This window comes from Plasmodium falciparum (assembly GCF_000002765.6).
Source record: "Plasmodium falciparum 3D7 genome assembly, chromosome: 8".
Taxonomy (NCBI): domain Eukaryota; phylum Apicomplexa; class Aconoidasida; order Haemosporida; family Plasmodiidae; genus Plasmodium; species Plasmodium falciparum.
The window spans coordinates 990,001-1,011,940 of NC_004329.3; the positions used below are offsets into that span (position 1 = coordinate 990,001).

Sequence of the window (21,940 nt, forward strand, 5' to 3'; positions counted from 1 at the left end):
TAAGGCAAATAAAAAGCACTAAAAATATAAATTTTAAAAATATCTAAGAAATGATATATAAATAAATATAAATATATTAATATATATATATATATATATATATATATATATATTCTATCGTTTTATATGAACCTTTAGACAATAAAAATTAAGAGCTTAAATTTTTACTTTTTATAATTTTAAAATATATTATGTTACAATTTTTTTTTTTTTTTAAATATATATGTACATATATCTATATATATTACAATGAGTTATTTATTAGATGATAAAAAGATTATATTAAAAAATTTAATAACAAAAAATGAAAGCATAAAGGTGATAATTTAGATAAATACAAAAGAACGTATTGTTTTTGAAGTACATATTAAATTAAAATGATTATACATAAAAAAAAAAAAATAATATCTTATCAATGTAAATATGTGCATAAATAAATAAATAAATATATATATATATATATATATACATACATTTATTTATATATATATATATGTGTACATTTTAATTTGATTCCTTTTGATCGTTAAATAGACAGAAAATGAGAATATGACTTTGGAAAATAAAGCTTTGCTTTGCTTAATAAAAAAATATGAAGAAAAAAATAAATTTCTGAACGTTGTTGAATATATTCATTATGTGTGTACGAATTTATACAGCTATGAAGAGAACTTAAATTACAACATCATGTATGATGAATTCTTAAAAGATTTAAAAAAATATTTAAAGGAAAATATTTTGGATTATAAGCATATATTAGAAAACATATTATTAAAAACAGATATAAATTATGTAAATGAACAAAATATTGTAAATGATATTTTGTCAAAAAAGAAAATATACGATATAAGTTTTGAAGAGGTAAAAAATACTACAATGAAAAGTGAATATTCAATGGAAAACATAAAGACAAGTGTAAAGACAGAAAATAAAGATATATCATTAAATAAAGAAGAGTGTAATAAAGATGATCATGTCCAAGGTATATAAAGAAAACATAAATATGAATATATGTATATATGTATATAAATATGTGTAGATATTTATTTGATTAATTTTTTTTTTTTTTTTTTTTAAAGAGGATAATATTGATAAATATAATGGGTTGGAAGGTAAAAATAGGGAGAAAAATATTTGCAGAAATTGGAAAGATGAAAAATCACAACATGAATTTTATCAACTGCAAAGTTTTGAGAAGAATGAAAATAGAGAATGTAACACAGAGAAGAAAAAAGCAAAAAAATAAAAATAAATAAATATATATATATATATATATATATATTTATATATTATTATCAAATGAAATATATTTATTTATATATATATATTTTTTTTTTTTTTTTTTTTTTTTTTTTTTTCAGGGTTTAGGGTAGACCCTAATTTAAATTGGAAAGAAAAACAACAACTGATTTATAACGAAATCGAGAAATTAAAAAACGAGATAAAAAAAATAACAGTACATTCCGAAAGTACAAAAATAATTATATCCTCTATGATATGTCAAAGTAAAATATTTTTATATGAACTAGAAGATAATATAAAGGATTACAAAATATTGAAAGAAAAAATTATGAATGATAAATATTTATTAAAAAAAGGAGATTACATAAATGAAGTATATAATGGGATAATACAAAATCAAAGAATAAAAATAGATAATGTTAAGAAAACAAATAAAACATTATTAAATTTGTATAATAAAAAATTCTCAAATATAAATTATATAATATCACTTAATGAAAATATAAATAATGTGGATTTTCTTTATCTTAATGTTTTAATACATAATAGAAAGTTACAATATGATGACCTCATGAAGGAACACGAAAATAATTATAATCATTTAAGTTATATATAATATATACTATGCATATAAAATATAAAAACAACAAACAAATATATGTCTTCATATATAAATAAATAAAAAAAAAAATATATATATATATATTATATATATATATATATATTTATATATATATATATATATTTTTTTTTTTTTTTTTTTATAATTATAGGGAAACTCCTCAGCAATATGAGCAACATACAAAATAAAATCACAGAATATACAAACAAGGAAAAGGAAATTTTATCAAATATTGAGAAAAACAATGATAGCTTAAATCTTCTAGACAATTTAATAGTAGACATTACAAATAAAATAGATACTAATATGGACATAACCAATAAGTAAGTTGTAATATATGTATATATTTAATTATATATTTATATGTGTTTTTTTTTTTTTTTGAATTTAATTATGTACATATTATAATTTTATATTAATTTTTTTTTTTTTTTTTTTAATAGAAAAAACCAAAATGATGATGTAGATTTTGTAAATAATTACTCTGTACTTGAGTGTATACAAATAAACAAAGATATAGTAATAAGAAAAAAAAAATAAAAAAAAAAAAAAAAAGAAAAAAAAAAGAAAGGGGAATATATGAAAAGAAATATACTATGTATATATTTATATATATGTGTATTTTTTTTTTTTTTTTTTTTTTTTTTTTTTTTTTTTCCCTTGTGTTAGTCCACTTTAGAAAAAAAAATATCATCGTATGAAAGAAAAATACATATCTTAAAAAACCTCAAAATGAAGACATAAAAAGGAATATAATCATTCAAAAATATAATATATATATTATATCTTTTCATGGTAAAATTTCAAATGTTAAGGCATCGTTTCTTTGTTTTTCTGTTATCTAGAAAAGGGTGCGGGGAAGCAAGAAAAAAGGATATGAACATAAATATAAAATTATTAATTTTTTTTTTTTTTTTTTTTTTTAACACAAAAAAATTTATATGTTAAAAATATAATTTTAAATAGATCAACATTTTTTTCCAAACAATAATATATTTATTTCATACCGTTTCATTGTCTACAATTTTTAATTGTGGTAATTTTTTCAGAATGAGTAATTTCATATATTCCTATGGGGCATTTTAAAATGGAAATATATGATATTACAATATTGTTAATATATTAATATATATATATATATATGTATATATGTATATATTATTTTTGTACGTTTGTTTTTCCTTCATATATGGGATTTCCTTTCAAACCCAGCTCCACAAGTTCTGGCAATGTATTCTTCAAAATAAAAGAAAAAAGTATGAACATATCAAAACATAGATATGTACATATTATATGTATATTATAATACATGTACATAATATATGTACATATGCTCATATATATAATTATCACATAAGCATTGTACCAGTTTGTCTATTTCTTCAATACTTTTTATTTTGTTATGGAATATATAAAGAACTTGTAATTTTTTTAAGGACTGTAAATTATCTAGCTTATCAATATAATTGTAAGATAACCATAGCTGTTTTAATGTTCCACTTATATCTTCAAGGTATTGAATCTTTTTAATACAATTTCTTCCGAGGGACAAAATTTCGATATTTTCTGATTATTCAAAATGTAACAAAATGGAATTCATATGTATATATATATATATATATATATATATATATATATATATATATATATATATTTATATTTATATTTATTTATTTATATTTATTTATTTATTTATTTATTTATATTTATTTATTTATTTATATTTATTTATTTATTTATATTTATTTATTTATTTATTTATATTTATTTATATTTACTCAGCCCGGACATGGGTATTAATTTTTCTATCCGGTTAGTTGATAAGGATAAACGTTTACATTTTTCTAATGTATTAATACTGTTATCTAATTTTTCGATTAAAGGGATATTACAAATAAAACTAACTTCTTCTTCATCACATATTTTTTTCCCTTACACAAGAAAGATAGAACCATATAAAAATATGTGTATATTTATGGACATTACAATTATATTTTTATTTTTTTTTAAATATACATGTTATTACATTTTTACCATTTTTCTGTTCCCAATTTTTTATACAATTTGAAAAGGTAGCTTCTTTTGCCATCGTTCTACTCATTTATTATGACAAGGGTGTCTACATATATTGAAATGTTTTACTTTTTTTTTTTTTTTTATATAAAAAGGGGTAATATGTGCTCAAATATATAAATATATATATATATATATATATATATATATATATATATGCAATATATTTAATCCCTATCGTCAAAAAAATATTATTTTATTTATCATACGATTATTTCTTTATATGGAAAAAAATTAAGAAATAAAATTTTTTATTTTTTCACAAAATAAAGATGTATATATATATATATATATATATATATATATGTTTGAAATAAATCAAATTGAATGTTATTTTTTTATTATAATATTAAAAGTTAAATTTTTTTTTTTTTTTCTTTATATTAAGAGTTCTACAGAAATATAAATAAATAAATAAATATATATATATATATATATATATATATATATATATATATATATTTATTTATTTATTTATATTTATATAATTTTAAAAAATTATTTATTTTTTTATGTCTTAATTTAAGTGAGGAACATGAAATAACATAATATTCTATATATATTTATTCATAATAAAAAAAAAAAGAAAAAAATTGTTGATAGTGATACGCTATAGGACACACGCTTAATAATTATAAGGAAATATATAAGAACACATTCATTATATAAAGGTATAATATATATATATATATATTTATTTATTTATTTATTTGTATATATTTGTCCTCTCCTTTTCTTATCCACATAAAATTAGAAACCTTTAAATATTATATTTTCATAAAAGAAGTGAGTTCGATTATTACAATGTTTTATTATATACATAAAATTATAAAATAAAATGCCTTTTTAGATATTGTCTTTATTTATTTTTTATTTTATTATTTATTTTTTTTTTTTTTAATAATGATTGATAGATTATATAAAAATCATTCGGTATAAAATGATTACAAACTATTGTATTAAAAAAAATAAAGTTTTCATTTTCTACATTTTAAAATAGACAATTAAATAAAACAAAAATAAAAAATAAAAAAGAATAATTATGACAAAAAGTGCATACAAAATAGGAAACAAATTTTTTTTTTTTTTTTTTGTTCATGTTTAAATATTTGTTCTGAAATAATAAATAACAGGATTTTAAATAAATATAAATTTACATATATATATTATAATTAATTATATATTTGTTGGTTCATATTCGTTTTATGATATATGAATTTCATAAAATTTATACAACTATACGATGAATATATATAATATATATATATATATATATATATATATATATATATATAATTATATATTTGAAATTAATAATGTTTATATATAATCAAAGTTTTAAAATAAAAATAAAACGAATAAAATAAAATAAAAAAAAAAAATAACACTTAAATATTTTTTCTTTTTCTTTTTTTAATTATATATTATATAGGAGTATATATATTTAATATTATAATATATTATAATATATATATATATATATAATATATTAATAATACCAAGTAATTCTTTATATATATTATTTTATTATTTAATTTAAAAATTTTATATATAATTATATATATATAAAATATTATATAATAATCTTTTTGTTTCTTTTTAAAAGTATATATATAAATGTATAAATAATATTTATTACAGATATGATTATTTTATAAAAGAAAGAATGAATGAATATATATATACAATATATAATTATAAATATATAAAAAAATAACTAAAATTTATACATTAAATTTATATCAAATATATTATTATATATATATATATAATACAATATGAATGTTAAAAAATATTTAAAAAATATATTTTTAGGATAGATAAATAAAAATATAATATATATAAAATATAAATATATTTTAATATTATTATTTATTTATATTATATATATTTATATATATTTATACATACAAAAATATCATATTTGTATTATTTATATGTTATATATATTATATATATATATATATATATAAATATATGATTATTATATTTTTTTTTTTTGTATTTTTTTTTTTTTTTTATATAAAAAAATATGTTATATATATATATATGACTATAATATACATATGTATTATTATATATATATTATATATATATATATATATATATATATTTACATTTTGTAATATATATTATATTTATTTATTTTATTATTTTATTATTCTTTTACTTTTTTTTTCTTTAGATTAACGTATTATATATATATATATATATATATATATAATATATATTTATATATTTATTTATCTCCATTTTGTTTGGTTTGTTCTTTATTTTTTTTTTTTTTCTTTTTCAAAAAATATCATGATAAAATAAAGAATAAAAAAAGAATGAAAAAAAGAATAAACCTTTTTATAAAACGAAAGAAACGTGTATTTTATGTATTGACTTTGTAAATATATATTTATATATATGTATATTCTTTTTATGTTATGAATATATTTATAGTATATTAAAATATATATATATATATATATATATATATATATATATATGCATATATTTTATTTTATTTTTTTTTGTAAATATTTATATTACAATTTATAAAATATTAAAGTATGAAACCAGTATAAAATTTGAAAGAATATAAAATAAAACTTATAGTGTTTGTGTTATAGGTGCCTTTCTTCTTTATCTTCTTCATCTTCATCTTCATCTTCATCTTTTTTTTTTTTTTTTTTTTTTTTTTTTTTATTCAATCCTTATTTCTTTATTTTTTTTTTTTTTTAGTATGATATATTTTCATAAAAATATTTAAGAATAAAACCAAAGAAGCAGAGTAGATATAGAACAAGGAAATATAGTTAAAGAAGAAAAAGAAAGAAAGAAAAAAAAAAAAAAAAAAAAAAAAAATTAATAAATAACATATAAGTGATAAAATATATAAAGAGGAATTTATGTGGTATAAATAATAAAAATAGAGTAACGAATATTATATAGATAAATAAATAATAGAAGTAAAAATAATACATATAATTTAATATATGTATGATATTTCCGTATAGATAGAATTGTGAATTATATATATATATATATATATATATATATATATATATATGTATATGTTATTGTTTAATAATTTATGTAATTAAAAAAAAAAAAAAAAAAGATAATAAAATGGATATACATGCACAAGAGAATCAGACGGGTATTCGTTTTAGCTGGAACTTATGGCCACCCACAAAAGCAGAAGCAGCAAAAATAGAAGTACCCTTAGGGTGTTTATATACAGTATTAAAAAGGACAGATGATAGTAGCGTTAAGTTAGTAGAATATGAGCCTTTAAAATGTAAAACTAGTAATTGTATTTTAAATCCTTATTGTAATATTGATTTTAGAAATAAGACATGGACATGTCCTTTCTCAAATATCAAGAATCCATTTCCTTTACATTATGCAGAGCATATATCAGAGAAGGTAAAGCTTGAAATATTTTTTTTTTTTTGGCTCCTATAGTATATATATATATATGATTAAATGAACACCTTTTTTTTTTTTTTTGTGTACGAAAAGTGTTATTTTTATGCAATAATATATATATATATATATATATATATATATATATATATATTATATATTTTTTTTTTTATTTTTTATTTTTATTTTTTGTAGAATTTGCCTGCCGATGTTATGTACTCCAATATTGAATACATCCAACCTTCCAATGTAGGAGATATTCCCCCTCCAACGTTTTTATTCGTCATCGATACTTGTTTACTAGAAGAAGAGCTAGAACAATTAAAAGATTCAATTCAACAATGTATTAGTTTAATGCCTGGGGATGCTTACATAGGTATAATTACTTTTGGTAATATGTGTTATGTTCATGAAATTGGTTTTAACGATTGTTTGAAATCTTATGTATTTAAGGGGAATAAAGAAATAAGTGCTCAAGATTTACAAAAACAATTAAATTTAGGTAGTAGAAATGATCCTCGTAGTTCCACAACATCTGCTTCTGCTCGTCGATTTTTACAACCCGTTAGTGAATGTGAATATAATATAAATATGTTATTAGAAGATATACAAAAAGATAACTGGCCAACTCCACCAGATCAAAGAGCTAAAAGATGTACCGGTGTAGCATTGAGTGTTGCTATTGGTTTATTAGAATGTTGTTGTAATCAATTAAGTGGTCGTGTTATGATGTTTATAGGTGGAGCAGATACTACTTCCCCTGGTAAAATTGTAGATACGCCTTTAAGTGAATCGTTAAGACATCATTTAGATTTACAAAAAGAAAATTCGAATGCTAGACATGTTAAAAAAGCTTTAAAATATTATGTATCACTAGCTAATAGAGCTGTAGCATCTGGTCATGCTATTGATATATTTGCATGTTCATTAGATCAAATAGGTTTATATGAAATGAAGGTTTGTTGTGAAAAGACAAATGGTTTTATGGTTATGGCAGATTCATTTTCTATGAATGTATTTAAAGATTCTTTTAAAAAAATATTTGAAACGGATTCGACGGAATATATAAAACATGGTTACAATGCAAAATTGACGGTTATTTGTTCAAAAGAATTTAGAGTATGTGGTGCAATCGGTGCATGTTCAAGTAATAAAAAAACAGCTAACTATGTATCTGATACGTGTGTTGGAGAAGGTGGTACATGTGAATGGACTATATGTGCATTAGATAGACAATCAACAATTGCTTTTTATTTTGAAATAGTAAATCAGAATTTGGCTTCCTTACCTCCAGATAGACAAGCGTATTTACAATTCCAAACATTATATCAGCATCCTAGTGGAAGAAGAAGATTACGTGTTACTACAATATCTTATAGATTTGCAGAACCTAATATAGCAGAAATATCGCAAGGTTTTGATCAAGAAACTGCTGCTGTTATTATGGCTCGATTTGCTGTATTAAAAGCAGAAACAGATGAACCTATAGATGTATTAAGATGGCTTGATAGAAAACTTATTAGATTAGTTAGTACTTTTGCAGATTATCAAAAAGATGATATTAATTCTTTTCATTTATCTTCCGAATTTTCTATATATCCTCAATTTATGTATCATTTAAGAAGATCTCATTTTTTACAAACGTTTAATGCAAGTCCTGATGAAACAGCATACTATAGAAGTATATTATTAAGAGAAAATGTTATGAATTCATTAATTATGATACAGCCAGCATTACTTCAATATTCATTTGATTCCCCAACTCCAATACCAGTATTATTAGATGCACAATCTTTAAAATCAAATGTAATACTTTTATTAGATTCATATTTCCATATAGTTATATGGTATGGAGAAATGATATATCAATGGAGAGAACAGGGTTTTCATGAGAAGCCAGAATATGAGCATTTTAGACAATTATTGAATGCACCACATGAAGATGCTAAATCCATTTTAGAAGATAGATTTCCTATACCTAAATTTGTTTTATGTAATAGTGGTGGTAGTCAAAGTAGATTTTTATTAGCTAAGGTGAATCCATCAACAACACATAATTCGTTAAGTGGTAGTACCTTTGGTACATCTAGTAATGAATCTTATATAATTAATACAGATGATGTTTCTTTAAAAATATTTATGGATCATTTAGTAAAGTTAGCAGTACAAACTTAATTCAAAATAATAGAATTGTTAAAGTTGTAAATTGAAATGAATTTAATTCTACTATTTTTTTTTTAAATATTGTCACATATAAATATATTTAATTTGTATCCATTATATGATACAAAGTAATATGTGTAGCATCCTGAATGTGTTAGATGAATATATTAATATATTAATATATGCATATATGAATATATGAATATATGAATTTATGAATTCACAAATTTATATATAATATATATAAATACATATATATTTATATATATGTGAATATTTTTTTTTTTTTTTCTGCTATTTTTGTATTATTTTTAATTATTTCAATTGTTATGATAATGTTGTAGTGGAATAAATCTTATAAAGTAAAAATAATTTATATGTTTCCCACTTATAAGATAAATTTCTTATATATTGTTTATTGTTTATGTTATTTTATTTATTTATAATTTTTTTTTTTTTTCCTTTTTTTTATACGAAACATGTGTTCCTATAAAATAAGGGTATATATATATATATAGTTGATATGAAGAAAAAAAAAAAAAAAAAAAAAATATAAAAATATAAAAATATAAAATTATAAAAATATAAAAATATAAAATTATAAAAATATAAAAATATAAAAATATAAAATTATAAAAATATAAAAATATAAAAATATAAAAATATAAAATTATAAAAATATAAAAATATAAAAATATAAAAATATAAAAATATAAAAATATAAAAATATAAATAATGATAATGTTCCATTTGTGTTGTTTAAAAGGTATATATATATATATATATATATATATATATATTATATATGTATATGTCTATGAATGTATTTAATATATATATATTTTTTTTTTTTTATATATCTTTATAAATTTTTATAATTTTTGTATCTTTTTTTTTTTTTTTTTTTTTTTTGCACATGTATATAATATAATATATATATTTTTATTTATTTATTCATTTATCTATCTTATAATTTATATTTATTATTAAACTTTCAATTAAATAACTTTTTTTTTTTTTTTTTTTTTTCCTTTTTCTTTTAAATTTTAATATTAAATATGTAAGAAGGCAAGAGTTTGTGGGAAAGGTTTTTTTTTTTTATTTTTTTATAATTAACAAAATGAGGGATACAAAAAAAAGATAAAAAGATAAAATAGAATATACTACAATAAATGGTGATGACAAATATGAATATAAATATATATTTATATAAGTATATAGAATTATAAAAATTTTATGAATTTATTTATATATATATATATATATATATATATATTTATTTATTTATTTATTTATTTATATATATATATATATATATATATATATATATATATTTATTTATTTATTTATTTATTTATTTATTTATTTATTTATTTATTTCGTGGAAGGGTATTTTTTTAAATATGGTTTACTTTTTCTTGGGTATAGCCTTTTTTTTTTTTTTTTTTCGATTTTATATATATTTAGTATGATTTTTTTTTGTTTTGTTTATGTAAGAGTAATTTAAAAATATGCCACTTATTAATGAATATATGTATAATATATATAGCTGAAATAAATCCGAAAGCACATGTAATAATAATATATATAAAATTTGTTCTTATTGATTGAATATTTTTTGCACAAAATATATACTGAAATATATCTGAATGACAATTAAAAGTCATAGCAAGATAAGTATTTACAGCAATTTCTTTTTTTTTTATACTTATAGACATATTACAATCGATTATAATATAATCAGCAGTAATAACATTTATATGTGGATTATGTTTACATAATATATGTAATGATTTTTTCCAAGATTCTGAATTGTATATATCTTTAAAATAACATGGTGATTGATTATTAGGACATGAACATGATTTATTTTTTTCATTATATGATATAGCATATTCATATTGGTACATATCTGTAACTTTACATTCATTATTTTTATGAACAGATTCATAATTTTTATAATTTTCATTTAATAAATCATTATCATCATTATTTAAATATTTAAGTGTATTTAATTTTTCTATTTCTTTTATTGATATAACAAAAGGCATAATACGTTCATCATCCTTTTTTTTCATATCATTATTTTTATTACAAAATGGTAAATATGAACAGAAATTTATATCCATTAAATTATTTTTTTCATTTATAATAAAACTACATGATTTTGAAGGTACCTCAAATTTATTTAATAAAATTCTTGTACGTGTTCTGGTTGAATTTGTATCATATTCATTTTCTATACATGTTTTTGAACATGTTGACCATTCAGACCATTGACTATAAACACATTCCACATTTTTATGTTTACATAATACCAATCCTCTATTTGTAGGATCTATATATTTACAATGATCAGAAAAATATTTAAAATTGTTAATATATATATCTTCTGTATGTTTATTATTTTCATAATATTTCTTACAAACTTCGAATGAATAAAATTGCGCAACAATATTACATAATTTTTTTATATTCTCACATTTTCTTATACATGTTTTATCATCTTTCTTATTATAACTTATAACATTCAAACAATTTAAATAATCATACATATTTTTATTATCCCAAATATTTAAACCATATTTACAATAATTATATAATTGTTCTTTCTTTATTATATCCTTTTTTTCTTTATCATTACATTGTAATATTTTATATTCAGATAATGCAACGAAAATATTTTTCACATTATCACCCAAAATATTATTATCATAAATATTGATAATGTTATTGATATTATTATTGTTATTTTTATTATTATCATTATTATTATTATCATTATTATTATATTCACAAAAGGCATTATCCATTATTTGATTTATATTATTTATATCCACAAGATCTTCAGATGTACATGGTTCAGCAAATTCCTCACTACAGTAACATGATTTACTCTGAGGATCTATCCATTTATCTAATTCATTTTCGGCATTTTTATTCTCCATAGCTTTATCAAGAAAACATTGGAAATATTGAATAGTATTATTTTTTAAATAGGATTTCTGTTCGGTTGATTGTATAGATTTATCTTTTTCATCTTTAACAATATTATAATCAACATCTTCTTCTTTTATATGTTCATTCATAAATCTTTTTGATCGTATAATTGTTTGTTTCTTTCGATGTTTTTTAAAATACATTTGGTTATAATTATATATAATAGACCCTTTATTATATATATATGAAAACAACATATAATAAAAATTCCTAATACCTTGGTTATAATACACTATACGATAAAATTGTTTTAAAACAAACACTTTATATATATATAAATATCTGTACATTTTTTTAATTATGTTCTTTATATAATTTATTATACTAAAATTATACTTATCATATGTATTATCATCTTTAAGATAATTCCAATATATATCACATATTTCGTTCTGTAGATATGTATCCTTTTCCTTCATACCTAACATATTATTAAATATATTTTGATTTCTTTTTTTCGTTTTCTTAATATTTGTGTCACACCCACATCTTTGAAAATAAAACAATTTATCTAATCTTATATATAAATGAGAATATTCATAATAATCTGGAAAAAAAAAAAAAAATTCATAATTCTGTATATAATAATTTAAATCACATTTATTAATGTGAAAAATATGATTCCTTGGTACTTTTAATTTATTTAAAATGTTTGGATCCTTTTTATATTTTTGATTAAAATAAACATGATGTTTATAGAGAAAGAAAGAAGTTGGTTTCAAAAAATTAGCCTGATTTGTATCATGATATAAACTGTTTTGAGTACTACTATGACTATGACTATTACTATGACTATTACTATGACTATGACTATGACTATTACTATGACTATGACTATTACTATGACTATTACTATGACTATGACTATTACTATGACTATTACTATGACTATGACTATTACTATGACTATTACTATGACTATGACTATTAATAATAATAATATTATTATTATTATTTTTATATTTGTAACTTTTATTTTTTTTGAAATTTTTGTACTGTATAAAATTTTTATTTTTATCCAAATTATTTATATAAAGTATATAAAATATACACATTATATTTTGTGTGTTAATTACTATATCATGTTGGATAATCATATCAATATTTTTTACATCATCAATTTTATATTTTTTTGTAATATAGGACGGACGTTTGTTTGTCTGGAAGGCTAACCAAACAACAAGTATAAAGATGAATAGAAATTTTTCAAAAGGAAAATACAAAAAATGATTATACATTTTTTTGCGCGGGAAGAATAAAATTTATAGAATATTTTTCTATATGTGTTTTATAGGCATAAACATTTTTAATCAAAACATATAAATGTAAGTATATGTATATAAATATGTAAACATATGGAAATATATATATATATATATATATATATTTATTTATTTATTTATTTAATTTTGAATATATTTGTATAGCAATTTAATATATCATACCCTTTAAACAAGTCCATAACATCTTAAATAAGAACGTACATTTTTTTTGATGAGATAACGATGTTAGACAAACATTTTATATTAAAAAAAAAAAAAAAAAAAAAGTAAAATAAAATAAAGTAAAAAGAAACAAATATTTATATTGTTTTTATTTCTGAAATGAAAATAAGGTGCATGCATTATTATATAATATTTTGAGGGAAAAAATAGAAAAAAAAAAAAAAATTCGGAGTAAAGAAAAAAAAATAAAAATCAAATATATTGATACTTATTCATTTAATTATTTATTTATGTCTTCTTAATATTTTTTTAGGTTATATTATAGACTTATTCTGGTTACATGGAATGTTTTAATCTTATAGATAAACATGATATTAAGAAATATAATATAGACCAAATACAGTTCAGCTCACATATGTATATATATATATATGTGTAGATATATATTTTATATATATTATATAGAAATAAAAAAAAAAATAAAATGTCATATATATATAGTATAAGGTTTATATGAACAATGTTTTTTTTTTTTTTTTTTTTTATTGTACTAGTACATATATATACAGCACATTATATATAAATATGATAATTTCATATGTTAAATTATTCGTACGTAAAAAAAAATGGATGATATATATATATTTATATATATGTATCTTTTTTTTTCCTTATAACAAGAAAAACCAAAAAAAGAAAAAAAAAAAAAAACGTCCACCTTGTTGAACACTTTTTAATGCTCCCAATAATATATTTAAAAAATTACAAGTGTATTATATATATACCTTTTTTTTTTTTTTTTTTTTTTTTTTTTTCTGAAATATATATTACTTGCCATACGTCTTATTTCATATTTTTATTAATAAAATGAATAAATAAGAAAGAATTTAATGTTATAAGTAATTATGTATATATAAATGAACAGACGTTTTGACCATTTTTATTTCTCCTATTTATTATAGAAATATTTCTTATTTTCATATATATTTTCATGTGAGCTAATTTTTTTTTTTTTTTTTTTTTTTTTAAATGTAAAAAAATTATATAATAAAGGATATTATATATTGCATATTTATTTATTGTTATATTATAAAATATTAAAAAGATATTAAAAATATACATAATAAATACATACATATATATATATTATATATATAATATATATTTAATTTTATTTGTAAATATAGTCTGCTTTTTTGTAAAAAAGAATTTATATATGATAATTATTAATAATATATTTTTATTATTTTTCTCATATATATATTTATATATTATATGTATTAATTAATTCAAATATGGATAAACAAAAAATATATAATTTAAAGGCCTATAAAAAAAAATGTATTGTATAAATATTACATATATATATATATATATATATATATATATATATATTTAAATATTTATTATATATGTATATATTTTTTTTTTTTTTTTTTTTTTTTTTTTGAAAAGTATATCTATAAAATATTACCTATAACTACCGTTCAAATAAAATCAGCTGTTTATATAAATAAATATTATTAAATTGATTTTATATTTGAATGAAAAAGAAACAAAAAAATTCGAACAAATTAAGGTTGGGTATGTAATTCTAATTCAAAATATATATTATTGTTTATATATATATATGTATTATATATTTTATTTTGTTATATATATAAATGATTTGAATGTTTTCTAGAGAATTATGATGAATATAAATAATAAAAATATTTTAACTTAATAATAAGAAATTGTTATTTTTATAATTAGATATATTTAATACAAAGGAAGAATATATTATATATATATTATATTATATATATATATATATATATATATATATATATATATATATATGTAATACATTTTATTGATTAATAATCCTTTGATGGCTTTAATAAAAGCTGATACGTACGTTTTAGAAAGGGATGAAAACAATGAAGTGGAGGAAAGGAAAACAGGATTATTTTCCCCGACAATGTTAATAAATAGTCATAAAGGAGAAGTGTATTCAATTAATTTTTCTTCGGATGGAAAATATATAGCATCATCAAGTTTTGATATGACTATAATGGTTCATAATGTTTATAATGAATGTGAAACTATAGGTGTTTTAAGAGGTCATAAGAACGCAGTATTACAAGCTAAATGGTTACAGGATGATAATTATATATGTAGTGCATCAGCTGATCATAAATTATTTTTATGGGATGTTGAATGTGAATCCAAGTTAAGAAGTTTTAAAGGACATGATAATATTGTTAATGGATTAGATATAATTAATCATAATTTATTTGTTTCTTGTAGTGATGATAACACTCTAAAATTTTGGGATATAAGAAGTAAATGGGCTGTTCATATAATAAAACATGATTTTCCTTTATTAAGTGTTTGTTCAGATAAAAAAGGAGAATTTCTTTTTACAAGTTGTGTTGATAATACGATAAAAAAATATGATTGTAAAAATTATAAATTAAAAGATACTTTTATAGGTCATAAAGATTATATAACAGGATTAGATATTAATAAGGACGAAACAATGCTTGCTTCGATAAGTGCAGATGAATCTATTTGCTTCTGGGATATTCAACCTTTTTCATGTGAAGAAAAATTATTATTTCAATTAAATTCACCAAAATATAATATTGATTATAATTTGATTAAATTATCTTTTAATAACGATAATCTTTTAGCTTGTGGAAGTGGAGATAACTATTTATACATATATGATTATAAACAAAAAATATTAAAATATTCCTTACCAGGTCATACTAGTACTATTAATGATGTTGCCTTCCACCCCGTTGAAGATATTGTGGCATCATGTTCTTCAGATCACACCATATTTTTAGGGGAAATATGATTGAAGGGAAATATATAATCATATTCAAAATAAAAATAAATAAATAAAAAAGAAAGAAAGAAAGAAACAAACAAACAAACAAAGTAACATGGAAAGGAAACCATTAATAATTATTATTATATGTGTATACCTTAAAATGTATGCATTATATATATATATATATATATATTATATATTCATTTTAACAATTAAATGTAATTTTTCAGTTGTATTATTTTTTTAAAATGTGAAATTTTTTTTTTTTTTATCCTTTAAACATCCAAATATATATATATATATATATATATAATATTATTCATTTTTATTTTATTTTATTTTATTTTATTTTATTTTATTTTATTTTGTTTTATTTTATTATTTTTTTTTTTTTGTTGGTTTATTTACCATAATTTCACAGTTTTAATAATAATATTTCTCTCCACATATTTAATTTTTTTTTTTTTTTTATACGTTTGATAAATATTTTGTAAATTTTTATAAATAACAACATTGAGTTTTTTTAAAAAAAAAGAAAATCTTTTAAAGATGTTTCTTACAATTATTAAAAAATGTTGGAAATGTATATATAAAAATATATATATATTTTTTTATATTTATATTATTTTATATTTATATTATTTTTTTTTTTTTTTTGTGGGAATACGAATGAAATGTTTGGGGACACGTAACTAAGCATATGAATTAGGTTAATATATAGAATGAATAATATATGATGATATGCAAGAAAAAAAATAAAATATATAAAATATATATAATATATATAATATATATATATATATTTAATATGTTCATTTATTTGTAGAATAAATATATTATGGTTATTATAATATTATAAGTACATTTATGAATACATTCATAGAAGATATGTATATATATATATTATATATATATATATATATATATTATATATATATATATATATATATATATATATATATATTTATTTATTTGTGTTAAAAGATCTGATCATTTAATTATAATTTCAACTAAGTTATCCTTATGTTTATAATATATATCATATTTCGCTACTCCTAATAAATTATACATAAATTGATTAATATGAGCACACATTTTCATAATTATTTTACATGGTGCATATTTTTCTGTAATGAGATAATTTCCGAAATGGAATAGATTATTTTTGACATTATCATAAGAAATATCTTTAATATATTCTATATCATAAAATAATTTATCTTTTGTATTAAAATAAAGATTCCCTTTAACATTAATATATGCATTATCATTTAAATCAAAATACATATTTTTTTCTTGATCATAAATTATTTCATTTTCTGCTCCTCCTGAATCTTCAAAAATCCCTTTCATATATTTAAATGTTTTTACACCATTATTAAAACAGGAGATATCAATTTCTGAATTACTATTAAATTCTTTGTTTGAATTGGGAAAAGATAAATTGTTGTTGATTTGTTCTGAATCGTTACTTGTATTTTTTTTTTTTTCTGTGTTTAATAATTTATGTGAACTAGAGTTGTTATATATATTAGATTTTGAATTAATTGAATTTGTCATAGATGATTGCTTCTGATGATATTGTTCATTTGAATTTTGATACTCTGGACATGAAGATACTCTAGATATATCATTAGATAACATTGGATTATCTGAACATTCAAAATAACATGCATGGAAATAGTTATTAAGGAATTTTTTATTTAATTCAATTTTTTTTTTTACTGAATTCATTTTTTTTTCATAACATGAATTCAAGAATCGAACATATTTATTATGATTAAATGCAATATATTTTTTGGTATTTAATCCTTGTAATTTTGATTTATTTTTTAAATACATATTATTTAAATTATTAATATTGTTTGCTGCAACCTTAAGGAGATTTTTATTAATTAATTCATAATTACAATTAACGTTTTTTTTATAATATTCTTTTTTTTCTTTAATTGTATTCTTAACATTATTTACATATTTGTTAATATAATTTTTATATGCTTCTTCAAAAATATCATAATAATTATTATCAAAACATTCAACGTTTTTAGATATACTCTCTATATTAATATGATCTGTTACATTTTTTATATTTACACGTTCTTTCACATTCTCAAAATTTATTTTATTTTTTATATTTTCTAAATTTATAAGTTTTTTCACATTTTTTAAATCCATGTTTTTTTTTACATTTTCAAGGTTTACATGTTTTTTTATATTATCGATATTTATGTGCTTTTTCATAATTTCAACTCCATTCATACATGAAAAGTCTGGAAGCATGGATGTAGCATTTTTCGTACAATTATATTCGTTTATATAATTTTTGGTATTTGTACAAGAATATTTTTTGATAGATTTTAATGGGTTGCTATAAGTACAATGTGGATAGTAGGCCGAATTACAAAGGTTAATTTTTCTAATTTTAGAGAATGATTTGGATAAGCAATCTAGTTTGGGATTTGTACAATTTATATTTGTTTTTGTACAATTTATGTTATGATCATTTACCATTGTGTTATAATTTCTGATCATGTTTGAATAACTTTGGTTTATATTAGAACAGTTGATATTTGTATAATTCATGCAATTATTAAATCCATATTCTCTTTTATCCTTTTCCTGTTCTTCGTTAGTTGTGGATGAATAAGATTTGTTATATTGAAAAGAATTAGTATCATAAGAGTTTTTGTTCATATTATAAAGATGATTAATACCATAGGATTGTGATGGGACATTAAAATTCAATTTGTTTTTTTCCATATTATTATATATACCAACTTTTGTTACATAATGTTTAACAAAATTTGTATAATGATAAGGTTCTTCATCATTTATTGAGCTATTTTTTTTATATGTTTCTAAATCATCTGAACCATCATTTATATATTTTTCTGTTATATCATCAAAATTATTATCTCTTCCATATTTTATATTATTTGCACTTTTGAATTTTAATTCTTTCAATACATTATTTAAATTGATTTGTGTTTTCTTTTTCTGAATACAATTACTAATATTTTCAATATTATTAGAATGCATTTCCATATTAGACACTTTTTCATTTTCTTCATTGTAACTACTCGTTGTAAATGGGTTACTTAATATATCTTTTACTTTTAATTCTTCTTCATTTTGATTTATATTCACACCATCTATATTACTATCTGACAGACAAGCATTTAAATGAGGATCTTCATAATTAGATTCCTTCATAAATCTTATGGCACTCTTCATATTCTTTTCTTTACGTTCATCTAAAGAATCTCCATTATTTTGTTCTTCTACAATGTTTCCACATTCTGAATTGTTTCCTTTTCCTTGATCTATAACATTTTCCGTGTTCACATAATTAGATGTATTTGGTTCATCCTTATTCGTGTTATTTGATTGTTCATCAGAATTTTCATTTGGTTGTTCATCAAAATTTTCATTTGGTTGTTCATCAAAATTTTCGTTTGGTTGTTCATCAAAATTTTCGTTTGGTTGTTCATCAAAATTTTCATTTGGTTGTTCATCAAAATTTTCATTTGGTTGTTCATCAAAATTTTCATTTGGTTGTTCATCAAAATTTTCATTTGGTTGTTCATCAAAATTTTCATTTGGTTGTTCATCAAAATTTTCATTTGGTTGTTCATCAAAATTTTCATTTGGTTGTTCATCAAAATTTTCATTTGGTTGTTCATCAAAATTTTCATTTGGTTGTTCATCAAAATTTTCATTTGGTTGTTCATCAAAATTTTCATTTGGTTGTTCATTTAATTGTTCATCTAATTTTTCATTTTGTTGTTCATTTAATTGTTCAATGATGTTCTCCTTTTCTTCCATTTCTACAGTAACTTCCTCTTCATCATTCGTTTCGGACTTGTCAGAGTTTTTATTTTTATTTTTATTTTTATTCTTTTTGTTTCCTTTTTTTTTCTTTTTCTTTTTTTTCTGTGTGTTGTTTTCATTTTCTTCATTATAATTATTATTTTTTTTTTCTTCATCATCACTTCCTGATCCGTTATCATAATTTTCGCTGCTGTTTTTTTGACTGAAGCTTTGTTTAGAATTATTATCATAATTATTATTATTATTGTTATCATTATTATTATTATTATTGTTATCATTATTATTATTATTATTGTTATCATTATTATTATTATTATTATTGTTATCATTATTATTATTATTATTATTATCATAATTGTTGTTATCATTATTATCATTATTTTTATTATTTATGTTGTTCTGGTCATTATTTTCATAATGTTGCATTTTCTCGATTCCTTTTCCTACATTTATTTTCCTTTCACTCTTTCTAGACACAGATCTAATTTTTGAATTGCTTTTCCCTTTCTTACTACCCAAATTTTTGCTCTTAGATTTCTGAGATTTTAAATATAAATCAACTAATTGCCTCATGTAACCATCAACATCATCATTTACATTTTTGTTCAATTTATTGTTAATAATATTTTTGAGGTTTTGAATTTCCTCAATGCGCCTATCCATACGATTCATGTTTTGTAAAACTTCCATTGTGTCATATATTTTGTAATCAAAATAATTTTATTCCGTTTCAAAATAAGAAAAAAAAAAAAATAAAATAAAATAAAAATAAATAAATAAATAAATAAATAAAAATACAATATATTCTATATCGATGTAACAAATGGGTATACTCTAATTATCTTTTGTACACCTTTGCTAAATTTTTTATTTCTAGAAGGTATAAAATTTTAAAAAAAATTAACAACTATAAAAATCTTTTCTTAACAATATTAAATAAAAAAAAAAAAAAAAATATATATATATATATATATATATATATATATGTGTATGGTTAACTATTAAAAATAATATGGAAAATAAATAGATATATCTATATATACTTATTTTATTTTTTTATATTTTTTCTTATGTTAAATAAACAACAATTTTATTTACACCACACAAACATCATTTAGATTTACGTTTAAAAAAAAAAAAAAAAAAAAAAAAAAAAAACACACACAAATTTAATATATATAAATATTAATGAACACTGATGAGAAATTTTTAAAAACAATATTTCAATGATAATTTTTTTTTTTTTTTTTTTTTTTTTTTTTTTTTTTTTCTTCATGTTGTTCTTGTTTCTTCTGTGTGCCACAAAAAATAAAAAAATAAATA

The 21,940-nt window shown here is 18.5% G+C and overlaps 6 protein-coding genes across 6 annotated transcripts; 3 read left to right on the top strand and 3 right to left on the bottom strand.

Moving 5' to 3' along the window:
- Positions 1 to 249: 249 nt before the first annotated feature.
- On the top strand, positions 250 to 2,608 carry PF3D7_0822400 (conserved Plasmodium protein, unknown function; the record flags this gene model as incomplete). The annotated part of the gene is made up of 7 exons (XM_024473173.1): positions 250 to 318; positions 535 to 982; positions 1,080 to 1,214; positions 1,362 to 1,847; positions 2,016 to 2,187; positions 2,308 to 2,383; positions 2,534 to 2,608. The coding sequence occupies 7 exons, from the start codon at positions 250 to 252 to the stop codon at positions 2,606 to 2,608; spliced, it is 1,461 nt and encodes a 486-aa protein (XP_024328958.1).
- A 46-nt stretch (positions 2,609 to 2,654) lies between these two features.
- PF3D7_0822500 (dynein light chain 1) lies at positions 2,655 to 3,965 on the bottom strand (the record flags this gene model as incomplete). The annotated part of the gene is made up of 6 exons (XM_001349264.1): positions 2,655 to 2,705; positions 2,872 to 2,934; positions 3,035 to 3,100; positions 3,231 to 3,430; positions 3,643 to 3,795; positions 3,899 to 3,965. The coding sequence occupies 6 exons, from the start codon at positions 3,963 to 3,965 to the stop codon at positions 2,655 to 2,657; spliced, it is 600 nt and encodes a 199-aa protein (XP_001349300.1).
- Positions 3,966 to 7,054: 3,089 nt separating this feature from the next.
- PF3D7_0822600 (protein transport protein SEC23) lies at positions 7,055 to 9,529 on the top strand (the record flags this gene model as incomplete). The annotated part of the gene is made up of 2 exons (XM_001349263.1): positions 7,055 to 7,354; positions 7,550 to 9,529. The coding sequence occupies 2 exons, from the start codon at positions 7,055 to 7,057 to the stop codon at positions 9,527 to 9,529; spliced, it is 2,280 nt and encodes a 759-aa protein (XP_001349299.1).
- Positions 9,530 to 10,980: 1,451 nt separating this feature from the next.
- On the bottom strand, positions 10,981 to 13,755 carry PF3D7_0822700 (thrombospondin-related protein 1, putative; the record flags this gene model as incomplete). The annotated part of the gene is made up of 1 exon (XM_002808824.1): positions 10,981 to 13,755. The coding sequence occupies one exon, from the start codon at positions 13,753 to 13,755 to the stop codon at positions 10,981 to 10,983; it is 2,775 nt and encodes a 924-aa protein (XP_002808870.1).
- A 2,080-nt stretch (positions 13,756 to 15,835) lies between these two features.
- Positions 15,836 to 16,810, top strand: PF3D7_0822800 (U5 small nuclear ribonucleoprotein 40 kDa protein, putative; the record flags this gene model as incomplete). The annotated part of the gene is made up of 1 exon (XM_002808825.1): positions 15,836 to 16,810. The coding sequence occupies one exon, from the start codon at positions 15,836 to 15,838 to the stop codon at positions 16,808 to 16,810; it is 975 nt and encodes a 324-aa protein (XP_002808871.1).
- A 966-nt stretch (positions 16,811 to 17,776) lies between these two features.
- Positions 17,777 to 21,307, bottom strand: PF3D7_0822900 (conserved Plasmodium protein, unknown function; the record flags this gene model as incomplete). Its single annotated transcript, XM_001349259.1, has 1 exon — positions 17,777 to 21,307. The coding sequence occupies one exon, from the start codon at positions 21,305 to 21,307 to the stop codon at positions 17,777 to 17,779; it is 3,531 nt and encodes a 1,176-aa protein (XP_001349295.1).
- Between the last annotated feature and the right edge of the window lie 633 nt (positions 21,308 to 21,940).